At 35.4% G+C, this 13,783-nt stretch overlaps 1 protein-coding gene across 1 annotated transcript in view; it reads right to left on the bottom strand.

Moving 5' to 3' along the window:
- Positions 1-2,266: 2,266 nt before the first annotated feature.
- LOC108676715 (leucine-rich repeat-containing protein 24) overlaps positions 2,267-13,783 on the bottom strand; it is a 61,834-nt gene continuing 50,317 nt past the window's right edge. The window contains exons 3-4 of the mRNA XM_018164845.2: positions 4,526-4,705; positions 2,267-2,315 (exon numbers count right to left, since the gene is read on the bottom strand). Coding sequence (XP_018020334.1) covers positions 2,267-2,315; positions 4,526-4,705 — 229 coding nt within the window. The remainder of the gene's footprint in view (positions 2,316-4,525; positions 4,706-13,783) is intronic.

The raw sequence follows: 13,783 nt of genomic DNA on the forward strand, positions 1-13,783 counted from the left end.
AGTATCTCTTAAGCAGGTCTAATGGGGCTATCAGTTAATGAAGTAACTCCAGCGGCCTTTGACAGGACTCTGATATGCCATGAAACAGTAATTGTAATCACTAAATCTTCCACAAAGCTCAAGAAAAAGCTGTTGCTTCCCATGAAACTGCTCCGGTGACCCATGATAGAAGTGACTCTAGTGACCCTTGCAGCCTCGACTCCACCTTGCGCATAATAAGGGACGTGGCAAGGCAGCCTCGAGCTCAACAGCGGTGACAAGAGTTAGACCTTGCCAGCTGTAAGGTCCAGCCACGTACGTGTTCTGCGTGCAAGAGGTCTTCTTATCGGGCATTCTTAGACACCTTTCGTTGCCGACCGTCTCAGCTACGTCGACAAATGATGCAAAAAGTCTGCGACCCAAACAAAACGCGGCCGAGGAATTGAGAAGGCTGTCCCTCCAGTAAAATTACATGGAACGTTTGACGTAAACACGTCTATCTTCGACCACATTCTGCTCGATGTGGAGGGCCGGTTGATGCTAATACACATATTCGCCCTAAATTTTTGAACTATACAGATTTTATGAAGCATGTCACGGAACTATTGAATGAAGAATTATTTTCAAATTTGTTTTTTAGGACTCTGATTTTAAAAGTCAAAAACGACTTTTGGCTTTCGGTAGGTAAAACTGTGTCAAATGGACCAAACTTGGAGGCGTCATATGATTAAGCGAGTATTGCATGAAAAAGTTACATGGAATTCTCTAGAAAGAAAAATGTTACAAAAGTGTATGGCACAGAAGGAGTTTGAAAATCAAATATTGAGCGTCAATCGCAACTCATAAGTATCATATTCTCAAGAATTCATCTCGTGTGTATAGTGTTATCTAGAATTTCACTCCACCTGCTATCGAACGGTACAGTGCTCGATATGCTTTTCTAAGATATCACACAAAAACTCTTCCGGGAATTCGACAGATTTCTCTCGAGTCATCATAAAGGAAATCAGAGACGAATCAACTACGTCCAACGTAGATTCTATGGTTGGCCTCTGATTATCCCTATATTGTCAGCAAAGAAAGCTGTACTGAAGTGTGGGGCAGTCGATACAGGACAGACTCGTCTTCAGCCGCCTGCGATGATGGATGGTCCTGTGAAGGGAGTGCGTTTGTTGATGCCGGGCGCAGACACAGAATATAATGCGCCTCGAAATGGATTGTCAACAAACCCTGAGATTCGTAGCATCGCTCCATCGAGCTTCCCGGGGAAGGCAAGCGTTGAATGCAATTGAGTATGCAGGTTCTGTACGTTAGGTGATGATAGAGGATGAATCGTGAAGAGTGAATGAGCTATCATTTGCATGTTCCATCAATGGTCATTAGTTACAATGAAGAATACGAGTAACACCTTGTGTGATTTATGATAAAAACTTTAATTTGAGGAGTTATTCATAAGTATAAAATAGAAGATGGTATAAATGTATTTCGAACCCTAAAATAGACTCTTGAATTAGAAGAAGATAGTAACAGAATTTTTTTTCAACGGAGAGGCGTTAACTTTGGTGTGGTTGTTAGGAGTAACCGAAAAAATCAACAGACTACAACTTCGGAGAAGTTGTTTTCTATTCTTTCTCGTTTTGTTAATACATTATAAAATGAACTGATAATAAAAATCCTTTGCAGACCATGGCGTAAAATTACAGCTACGCACAACCTCTCAAGGAGAAATTCATGATTTATTTGTTTGCAGGTGAATGCTTGTGTGAGAGTGAACGGCTACGTCAGTTTATTTGAGCGCATACTAACCCGCTTTTGACTTGAAGCTCCTTGGCTTACATCAGCTCACGATGTTAAAAGCTTTCAGCTCTAAGTGTTCCCTGACGTACAATATCTGGCATGACTGCTGCGAATACTATGGATACAAGACTCAGGGAACTTACCTGCTAAAATAATTTCTGAAAAATTTAGTCTTTTTGAGAGTAAATCAAAACAATATATTTAGATCCATGCAGTACAAAGAGATGCAGCAGACACGATATGCATTTTTTTTTCTTTCACCACTTCCTAATTTATATATCTGGACAAATGAATTTTTGTTATTTGAATGCATTTTGTTGCTGGTATTAATATTTATTTAAACGATAGACCATAGCCGTTAGCAACGTCCCCGTCGTGATTTTCTCTACAAATATACATGGCTAATAGAAAGTCGAATTAAATTCTAATGAGCTGCTATTTTGTGCAGCAAGCGAAACTGTAATCCTCTACTAAGGGTCATAACCACTAGTCAACTCGAACTGTTAGATGATAGCTCCAGACTGAGTGCACTCGTCCATCTGGCCGTAGAGAAAATACCTTACAAGAGGTCCTTAAAGTTTAACCACCATATTAGCTGCTGTTTTACGCTTTTTAAAAATCAGTCAAAGTATTCCTTAGGCACAGATCAGTAGCATGATTCAGAGTAAGAATTTTGCGTAGAAAAAATACCTCTTAAAAGAGGTCCTTAAAGTTTAACCACAACATTAGTTGTTGTTCTTACCCTTTTTAAAAACCAGTCAAAGTATTCCTCAGATCATTGCATGATTCAGAGTAGGAATTTTACGTAGAAAAAAATCCCTTACATGAGGTCCTTAAAGTATAACCTCAACATTAACTGCTGTTCTTACGCTTCTTGAAAATCAGTCAAAGTATTCCTCAGACAAAGATGAGTAGCATGATTCGGAGTAAGAATTTTGCGTAGAAAAAATACCCCTTACATGAGGTCCTTAAAGTATAACCTCAACATTAACTGCTGTTCTTACGCTTTTTAAAAAATCAGTCTAATTATTCCTCAAATACCAATCAGTAGCATGATTAAGAGTAGGAATCTTGCTTAAGGTTCCTTACATAATATATACTTCTTGGTTCACTTTTCTTCTGTAGGGCTTCTAGCTCTGTTAATTATCATGGATATGATAAAATATGAGATAAAAATTTTGTATTTAGTTCATTATTCTCCCATAGGTTTGAAGAACCCATGCAAGATTGATACATGTATTATGAATTAAAATATTTCAATTTACTTGTCTCGCTCACACACGGCCAACAGTGACATTTTGTAAATAAATGCAGTGTGAATACCGTCAATATGAAATTCATAGTGTTGATATATCCTAGTCATATATTTTCCCTATTTAAAACAGAATAAAACAGTAAATTTAATTCCAAATAGCTTCTTTCAATTCAAATATACAAGTGTGACGCTAAGACTACCAAGGAAATATTTAATAATCAACAATTATAATTATAATGATTAGAATTTCCCTATAAGGTAGGTTTATCAACATCATCAGCCGAAAACTAAGTTCACGTAACTTTAGTTTAGTTGTTATTCGTAAAATTCAAGTTTGGCGTTATAACGCTGAGCTTAAGCTTGGAAGTTAAACAGTGAACACCTTCATTATGCTGCAATATTAAATTCAGGAGAGTTTCTAATAGTAAAAACTTGAGTTTGTGCAAAACTCAATCAACAAAAATCAATTTAAATCAAATTTTCTGATTCAATTATCTCTAATTTACAATGCGGGAGTTATATGGTTATTTATATAAACATTAAAATTTATGTTTATGATACACACTAGAACTAGAGTGTTTAAAGTTTAACAAATTCGGGTCCGTCAGCAAAATTTCTCCACACCTTAAAGCCGGTGTCTATGTGAAAAGGAACCTTCTTTACTTCCCGTCTTTTCATATACTAAGACCAGTAGGAAAATAAGGATTAAACAAATTAAAGGAATTAATCGAATCCCAATGTGCTTGAGTTTTTCGGGAGGTTTCCAGCAAACTACAAATGTGAATTTCGATTAGAAATGAAGGGCTTCTTGGCAGGAAGCATGGCGTTCAATCCCCGAGAAGATCGAATAGTTTCAAGCCTTGCGTCAACCATTTTATTGATTTTTATCATTTTATTAAGCAATAAACCATACCTACACACCTGCGTCATGATAAACATTTTTACAAATGAACACTGTTATCTTGATGAGTGGCAATAATGACTCTCTTCAACTGAGAAAAAGCGCTTTGCGCATTGACGTTGTCATGAAAATAACTGAAATGAACAATATTTACATGCGGTGTTTGATTAATTTCAATCGCAGCTGAGTACATGACAGGAATTTGTTTTCGACTTGTTTGCAAATTGGCCGAATGTTCGGCAACATTCGGGCAGGACAGAATAACTGTATTTTATTATTGTAATATTTTTGAATAAAAAAATTAAAAATTAAATATTAAAATGCTCCTTACATAATGGCCGAGAGTTGAACTGATTGATGGGTATTTAGAAAAAAATTGGTCACCAACAACGCTGAAATTTAACATTTTACTACTGTAAGTATATTGAAATTAATGCTACCGATTTTAGGTAAAAATAAATAAACCGCAGATCCTCCGGCAGTCGATCAAAGCTATTATCATGTTTGGCTCTCACGCCGACTTTAATAAAGTTCTAATTGGCAATAATAATATTCTCATAACTCCAGACTTTTCCTTTCACATAAATGCTTACCTTATCCTCTCGCCACCAAGCGCGGCTATGGTAGCCTCCCTGAGTTTAATGAACTCTTCGCCCGCCCGCAGGCTGAAGCGGTGGGACCGCTGGTAAAAGTGAGCCGGCCGGTGGTAAAGTGGCGGTCGATGAGGCCCTGGAGTGTGGTCATCCAGCAGGAGCTGTTCGTCCCGCTTACCCCTGCAATTTTATTATTACAAGCCTTAATTTCAGGTAAAATTCAGGCCTTAGATTATCAACTAGAAATATAGTAAAGTTTAATTTGGGAGAAATTGATGAGTCGATAAAAATTTAACTAGGAAATTGAAGAGGCCGGACATTGAAGATAATCGAAGTAGTCGATTGAAATATCATAAATTTAATCGTGTTGTATCCAAGCATAGTCAGTGGAGTTGAAGTTAAAACATTCACCGATTCAAAGCGAACATTTTATCGTTAAATTAAAAATATACGTTGTGGTTGTCAAATGCAACGGTCGTCCTGCCGATGTTATTCATGTTATATGCTCCAAGTTCTTCTAAACGTTTTTCTTTGGTCTACCGTCACGATATTTTTCAAACAATTAGATCAACAGCTTCAAACTGTAATGAAATTGCGCGATCGCATCTCAAAAATATCAAAATTACTAGCAATATGAGTCTCTCAGTTTGTGTAAAAAATTAGTAACATTTTAATCCAGAAAACTTCAATCAACCATATTAAACACGGATTAATTGCTTGGAAAACAGTTTTATTTAGACAATTTTTCATAGACGGCTGGAGCGTACGCAGCTCACCAAAGATGCACTCGTAATTTTTTTTACTTTACGAAACGCTCGTTAGGGGAACGAAACGTGCACATTTTGATGCAAAGAAATTGCAAGACCAGAATTCAACTGCAGGGGATTTTTACTATGCGCAAGTATTTTTTACTGAAAGCTGGAAAATCCCTGAAGAAATGCCTCACAGTGAATTGTGTTTTGCAATATTCAGTAGTGAAGTTGAAGCGAATTCGTTTCGTTTTGCGAAATTTATTGTTTCAAAATCATTGAACGTAAATGAAACAATCTTGTCATGAACGAAGTGAAGTTGTCTATTATTTTATCAACTATATTGTACCTCTGTTAATTCTATCTCAAAACGCGAAGGTAATGCAAAAGAACTTTTAAAATGATGCAGAAAAATGTTTAGAACATTAAAAATTAAATTTGTGCTTGATGATAAACCATTTTCATTTAATCTATTACGATCGGCCTAAAGACATAAAATAAATTTGAAGCCTTTCTTTGCTACATGATTATTTTTCCCTTTCTTTCACACACAAAGTATTTTATAAGGAGCATCATGGAAGAATAAACATAATTAATTGGAACATTGAATGATTTAGTTTTCTTTTTCGCAGAGACCGGCCAAGGATCGTGCTGGACACTTAGAAGTTCATGTTGCAATCACTTCGTCAGTTTAGGGCCAGTTTCATTGCAAATTCGATTTTGTCTCAAGCTGTAAAATCATAATTTGTGTTCCCCTTGAACACACAGTTTCACCGATAAATTTTAATGCAGCGTTCGTGAAGAATAACAATTAGTCGATTTCACATTTCAAGGAGGACTATGATGTGTTACGCTAAATTACAGATTATCTGACGATCGACAATGCCGAGAATAAAGTATAAAGAACTTGATATGAATATACAATTTCGCAAAAAGAAGCATTTACTTGCATGTGCGTTGACCAAACATTCAGTTTGATAATAAATTTAATCGCTAAATTAAATTCCTAAGATAAAATGGATCAATTGAACGACGAGCGTATAATTTATCCTTTTTACTTCTATGTTGAAGCATATAACAACATTTATATCCACTCTGCGAAAGGAAAAATTGAAGCAATGGCTAATTTTTTCTATTCGCAGAAGTGAGACAACGAAGAATTTTTGCGGCAGCTCAGCACGCTGCTTAGAAGTATGAAGTACCTCGTGAGAAGTAATAGTCAAGCTCAAGGTAATCTTCAGCATTGTCTGGACGTTAATGTCTGCAGCGTCCACATCTTGAGCCTTGCGTGTCATATATCCTCAGGAAGTGGCCCTTTAATAGCCTCCAATAAAGCAGCTAATGATGCTCGATAGACTTTTTTCTTTCTTAATTTTCGCTGAAAATTAGATTAGTTTGAGAGATACGAGCTCAAGTGATGTCGCTAGACAAGTTGCGTTCCCGACGCAAGAAAAAAAAACGCAAAATAAAAGCGAATTTAGTAAGCTTTGCTTGTAATTTTCAGCTGTTCAACGTTTCTGCAACAATTTAAGAGTTTTTCACGTGCTTGTTCTTTTGCGTTTTATGCTTTGCTAAATTAATTAGGTGTAGTTAACTCTATTCCATCTCTTATTCTTACTAGAAAATTACTGCGAGATTTTTTCTGCAACTTTTTTTTCTTTTGTACGCTGTCTACAATGCCCTTCAAGGGCCGACATTTATTATAAAAAAATTAGATATATCACTTAGTGTGTTCGGAAATTAATTCACATAGGAATTAAGTGCCAAAATATTTTGAATCCTGATATTTACTTTGAAATAAAATAATAATGAGTTTATGAGATATAAACTCCAACAATATCGGTCTCAAGGCCAGTTAAAAAATCTATAGGTTGGGCGCGAGGCTTTACAAACCTCCAAAAAACAACAGTAAAATCCAACCAGCTGTTGCAGTCGCAACAAACATAAAGTCAGCTTCGTCTGATCGGGAAGTTTTATCTCCGGTACATTTCATGACACAAGTTGGTGAAAACTTTCGGATAGCTAGTTCGCCGGGAAATCTTTTGACGCTCAAGGCAAAAACCAGAACAGGGACTTGGATCTTTGGAACTCCGACTCATCTTACTCAAAAATCGGATGTGAGATGAGGTCATCAAAATGCTCAATGGGACAGGGGCAAGGTTTCGTCTTAACCTCTCCACAATGCAAACCAAAGTGAAGCCAGTTAAAATTTATTGAGATCACAATGAGAACAATCATATTGTAAATTGCTAAAACCAGTCCACAGTCAGCTAGCAGTCGAAAAATCGCAAATGGGGGTTGGCGCGATTAACAATAAAAAAATCAATTGACGTCAATTGATTATAATGAATGCCATGACCTGCCCAATCGAATCGAACTTTGAATTCCTTCTAGGATCTGTACATGCTCGTCATCGTCGCATTAGAAGTAGAATATGAGAGGAGTACCTTTACTTATTACCTATTACCTACTACCCTTTACTTTACTTAGTACCTATTTAAATCCTAATGGATTCAGCCACTTCCTATGAGCCATTTTTCGAGGTCCCGTGACATATGCGGTCGAATTTTCCCCAAAATAAGCCTCTGGTAAGGCTGCCTTGCACTCACTCTGCTCGGACGCTGGTATGAACTCTAGCACGAAGCGCTGCAAGCTACTGCCAATGAAGTATAACTGATGATTTACGAGCAGAGTCAACTTCCATTGTACTGTTTTATGGGCCTCAACTGTTACCAGAGGGCTTACACGAGACTAAATAAGCTCTAAAGTATATCGTTGAGTGAAATAAAAAGAAGTACGCACATAGAGCCCATTATTTAAGCTCTAGACGAGTCGATGACAAAGAAAAGTCTTCCTGAAGCTAGGCTGCATCAAAATCCCAAAAAAAATATAACTCAGTACGTACTCACTGCAGTGAGTGACAGAGAGCGTATTTTCTCGTCGACGAAAACTTGAGGTCACGGACAGACGGACGGATAGACGGACAGACAGAAAGACAGACGGACAGACGGACATGGCGAGCACAATAGTGCATTTTTTCCATAAATGAGAAAATTCGCTAAAAAGAAGATTTAAACTCATTGATGACAAACGGTTACCACTAACACAAAACTAAAAAACGAAGCCAGTTAAAATTTATCGAGATCACAATGAAAACATTCATATTGTAAATTGCTAAAACCAGTCCCCAGTCAGCTAACAGTCGAAAAATCTCAAATGGGGATGGCGCGGTTAACAATACGGAAATCAATTGACGTCAATATATAATAAATGCAATTGACCTACCCAATCGAACTTTGAATACCTTCTAGGATCTGTGCATGTTCGTCATTGTCGCATTAGAAGTAGAATACGAGTGGCACATATAGCCCATTATTTAAGCTCTAGACGAGTCGATGGCAAAGAAAAATCTTCCTGAAGCTAGACTGCATCAAAATCCAAAATTAAAAAAAAATAAACTCATTGATGACAAACGGTTACCACTAACACAAAACTAAATTCTCTACATAATTCATTTCCAACCGTGTGAAAAATTTAACTACATCTGAAATCAGTAGAAACTTACTAAATCTAGATATAGTTATTTTAAAAAGGTGTTAAAACTATGTATAAAATCATGATTACTTTTTTAACCGATATAAACTGTCCCCTATTCGTCAAAGAAAAATCGACAGACGATGTTAGACACATAATTTTTAGTGGGCGTTCAAGCCGGAAGACTTCCGCTAACTTCTCACGTCTATGGTCCTCTTCTCAGGAAGTGTTCTACACGATCAACTAAAGAGATCGCATTAAGGGACCCATGCCATTGGGAAAACTCGCTCTCATTACCTTAAGGATGGCGGTACTTGACTCAAGCACCGCTCAGTCCTTCTCTCAAGGCACTACCTTCCATTTTGTTGACGTTTAGTTGCGGTTCACTTGAGTAGAGAATTTTCCTTCCCACTTCATTTAAACTGTAATGTTATTTTGTGATTGTGCTGTGATGGCTGATGGCAAGTTACAGAAAATAAAATTGATTTTAGAAGGGGAAATTATCAGTGTGTAAAATGAGTAGTATATATGATGATAAATATAATAATTTTAATTCTGATTTTAATAATAAACTCCAATTATTGTGAACTTCTTATTTAATGATGCGATCGATTGATAAAAATGAAAAATAATCGCAACGTAATATCGTGCATAGATGTTGCATAAGACACAAAAGTTTTTTCTTTGCAATTAGGCTTGAATTTGTCTTCTAAAAAGAGACGTCTCTTCCTGAACAGCCTTTATGTTAGGTCGTTAATGAAATACTGTCCAAAGTTAGGTACAAATGCTCACCAAGAGTTCTTAACTTCTATTAGGCCAAGCAAGTTTTATGATGCCACATGTTATATATATTTTAAACTTATTCGAATAAAATATTGTGATACTAAATTTATATTATCTTTCAATTTCAAATGACACAACAACATATGAGAATATACTCGGGGAAATATACTTGAATTTAGATTCACATTATGTTGATCTTGGCTCTCTTTTCCCTTTAGCGTACATTTATGACTTTTTTCGCTCACGATATTATGAATTAACATGTAGAAACGTGGTAGAATAATTCATAAAATAAATTCATATCTTACAAAAGATTAAAAGAATTGCACAGATCAAAACTTTGTAGAAACACAACCATGGAATGGCGTTTAAAGCTAGTTTCCGAATGACATGATGTAAATGTAAATAAATAAATAAATGAATAAATAAATGAATGAATGAAATGAATGAATAAATTCATTCGCTTTGGTTCCAGATTTGTGTTGAAATTAAATAAAACTTGCACATTCTTTAGCTCAGAAATTTATGTGCTAACTTTTCCAAACATTTCTCCTCTAGCGACTCAAAATTGATACACGGACATGAATTATAGTAGCAATTACAATGATATTAGAAACGACTCATAGCTGACGCACGATCGTTAAATATTCAGTTGGCATATCATATACCGGAACGTGCCCGAATTTCTAAGCAATTATTCTCTTGGTTCTCTGATAGAACGATCAATACCGGAGCAATGTCTGACGAAGGTATCGTTATCGTTGTTGACCGACAGCGTTTTTAGCGAGAAAACGAACTGTTAACCTTGACTGTTTTGCTTGAATCCAATGATCAAGGTTTGATTACGGTATCATGACTAAATTCATTGTCATGCATAAAAGTTAAATTCTGATTTTTTGTAAACTTTCGAGGTTTACAAAAAAAAACAATTCAAAATTTTCTAGTCGAGCTTCAAAATTTTTTTTATTCAAAGATTTAAATCCTTATTTTAGCGGTTGTGAAATGCTTATTTCGAAGGGATAAATCATTATAACCACAAGAATCTTGTAATGTGAATTGAAGTAATTACACAAAATTTAAACTTTTTGGCCTCGTTTGTGCCACATTCGTTAAAGTTTGTGAGCGTTTGTTTGAAGCATTAAACGCAATTTCACAGGGGGCTGTTCCAGCGAGTATCCACGATACCTATTGCGTCTGGACATTTTATTTGTACCTGTATTCTACAGGTACGAGAATTTTTTTATATTATTTGTTATTATTTATGAGAATACTTTATTCCTTGTACCTGTAAAGTATTCTTAATGAATGGAGAGTGAGTATTTCAAAACCCTGTGCAAACGATTGCATCGAAAATTTATTTTTTTATTTTGAGGTCGTCGTTCATTTAGAGCACTTGAGATTCATTAACAATAACGGCATAAACGGTGGCTGATTATGCATTCTAAAGTTGCAAAGATTATTGTTCCCGTTCAATGGAAGCTAACCAGCAAATTATTCATAAAAGCTAGTTGCACTTCGCAAGCAAATAATAAGTCTAAGCGAGTAAAAACTTGTATGAAAACAATGCTTGCTTACATAATATTTTATTTCGAAAAAATTTCCCATATTAAACAATAATTATTCGAACAAAATCCGTACCCTGTATCATCAAACACATCATTAGGTTTGGACCTAGAACAAACTGTCATTCCTTAAACAGTTTCTTTCTTAAAAATGCTTTATGCTCAAGCGCTCTTTCCCAGCAATGTGCTTGAAAAGCAAACGAAAATAGCATATCGGCATTTTATTTCATCCTAAGTTCGACAAAGTAGCTCGAATTTCCACAGTTATGCAACACGTCGCTGCTCAAAGATTACACAATTCGAATCGCAGTTCACAACGGTCTGGCTGAAATTAAACGGCACCTAAAAGCATGTTGGGCTTCGCAGGTCGCGTTGCAACACGAACACAATGATTCTCTGCAATTGGTCGCTGCGAGTTGGGCAGCCAGTGAAGGAAGTTCGAAACTGTTTCTCGCTTCCTAATGCACAGACACAGCCTATGGATTTCGCTGAACACTGCCTATGGATTTCGCTGAACCGAAGCGGCAAAAGGTGGCATTCGGATAATTCAGACGGATATTTCGTCCTTTTTATTGTAGCAGTAAATTTATTTTAATGGTTTGATGTGTGGTATGAGTTAAAATTTCATACTATTTATTTGATGTTCGNTTTAAGGATACGATAAAATTAGAGGAGATAAATTTATTAAGATTGAATTTCTATTTCACTAACCGTTTATCTTCATTTTACCGTAGTGGTTATTTATGGCGTTTTATATTCACTCGGTGCCCAAAAAATTGATTTAAAATAAATATATATAAAACCATTTTTAAAAAACACGTTTTTCTGGTGATTACAAAACCAAAAACAATGAAATAAAACAAATAAAAAACTTTAAAAAACACGTTTTCTTAACGGACAAAAAAGTGAAACGTTAACTCTTACATAACATTAAAGTTATGTAGAATGTTATGTAATGTTATGTACGAGTTAATGTTTTTCTTTTTGTCCGTTATGAAAACGTGATTTTTAAAAATGGTTTTATATATATTTATTTTCTACTTTTTAGTTTAGCAATTTTAGCAACTCAAATCATTGTCCAGGGTTGGCAACTCTGGATGTTCGACAAAAAAAACTCGGTTCCCAACCGTGATTTTTTTTCTTTAATAATTAAAAAAAAATTTCCTAAATTATTACTTCTGGTGATCAAATCTTGAATTGTTAGGCAGCATAAGCATGCATACCAAATTTACATACAACAATACAATAGTATAGTATTAGTATACAGTATACAACAATACAATACAATAGTAACAATAGTTACATACAACAATACCAAGTTTTCCAGAAGTGCTCTAAATTAAGGTTTGAATTTTTGATGACAGACAGACACGAAACGAAGCTAAGAAAAAACGTGGTAAAAAGTCGTATTTAAGAATATTATTATAAAACCCCATACATCGATACTAATTTCATTTAGATACAGCATATGAATGATGAATAAACTCTTCATATTTCACTAACCGTTTATCTTCATTTTACCGTAGTGGTTATTTCTGGCGTTTTATATTCACACTGCGCCCAAAGAATTGATTTAAAAAGTCTCGTATTTAAGAATATTATTATAAAACCCCATACATCGATACTAATTTCATTTAGATACAGCATATGAATGATGAATAAACTCTTCCCTTCTGGGTAAGGCAATACATTAGAAGTTTATCCAAAAACGTGTTCTGCTACTTTTTTGAAGTAATAATAGAGTTTTAAAAGTAGCAGCATAAATTATTTACATTTACTTTATAGCATGCGACAATTTCTCATGTATACGTAACCAAAACCTTCCCAGGTTCAGGCCTGGGTCGGTTATAATTAGCCATATTCAGAGAAAAACATGGAACAATTTCTCTTGCGGGCGCGCGCCGAACATGCAAAGGTTGCTGCCTGACTGAGTTAATCAATGCGTGCTCACGAACTCTAGAATAGCCTGAGACAAGGGCACGAGGCGGTGTTGTAAGAAGGGGGCTCAACAAAAGACGAAGTATGGCGGGGCACTTCACGACATCATTAGTGCATCACGAAACAGGGATATGTTAATTTAGCAAACTGCCTTAGTCCCTTACGATGTATAATGATTACAGGTGAGTTATATGATTATTTAATTGTATTCATTGTTACAAGTTGTTATTTTTAAAAACTATATCACCATCTTCCCAAAATATTTCAATATTATTCCAAAGAAACTTGTGAATTTTTAAAGCGGGAAAAATTATTTTCAAAGCTGCCGGGCTCTACTTTCTGATGGATGCACTGAGTAGAAAATAAAAATGGCTGTAAGTGTTGAATTTCATCGAGAAATTCTATGATAAAATGATTTTTTGTCTATAAATGAAGTTCAAATATACTGGCTTAAAAGCGTGAGTATATTCGTGTAACGAATCAAATTTCAGCACTGAACATTACATCGCGATATATATGGTTTGAGATTGAATGAAAATTCTTTATAAATATTTAGCTTTATTTCTCACGTTAAACAGTATCGCACGCCTCACACATAACCGTCAATTTATTTGTATATCAAGTCACGTTCAACAAATTTCACAGTAATATTTTCAATCCTGGTAAACGGAATTCAATGGAATAAATACGAA

Source organism: Hyalella azteca, unplaced genomic scaffold (assembly GCF_000764305.2).
Source record: "Hyalella azteca isolate HAZT.00-mixed unplaced genomic scaffold, Hazt_2.0.2 contig12212, whole genome shotgun sequence".
Taxonomy (NCBI): domain Eukaryota; kingdom Metazoa; phylum Arthropoda; class Malacostraca; order Amphipoda; family Hyalellidae; genus Hyalella; species Hyalella azteca.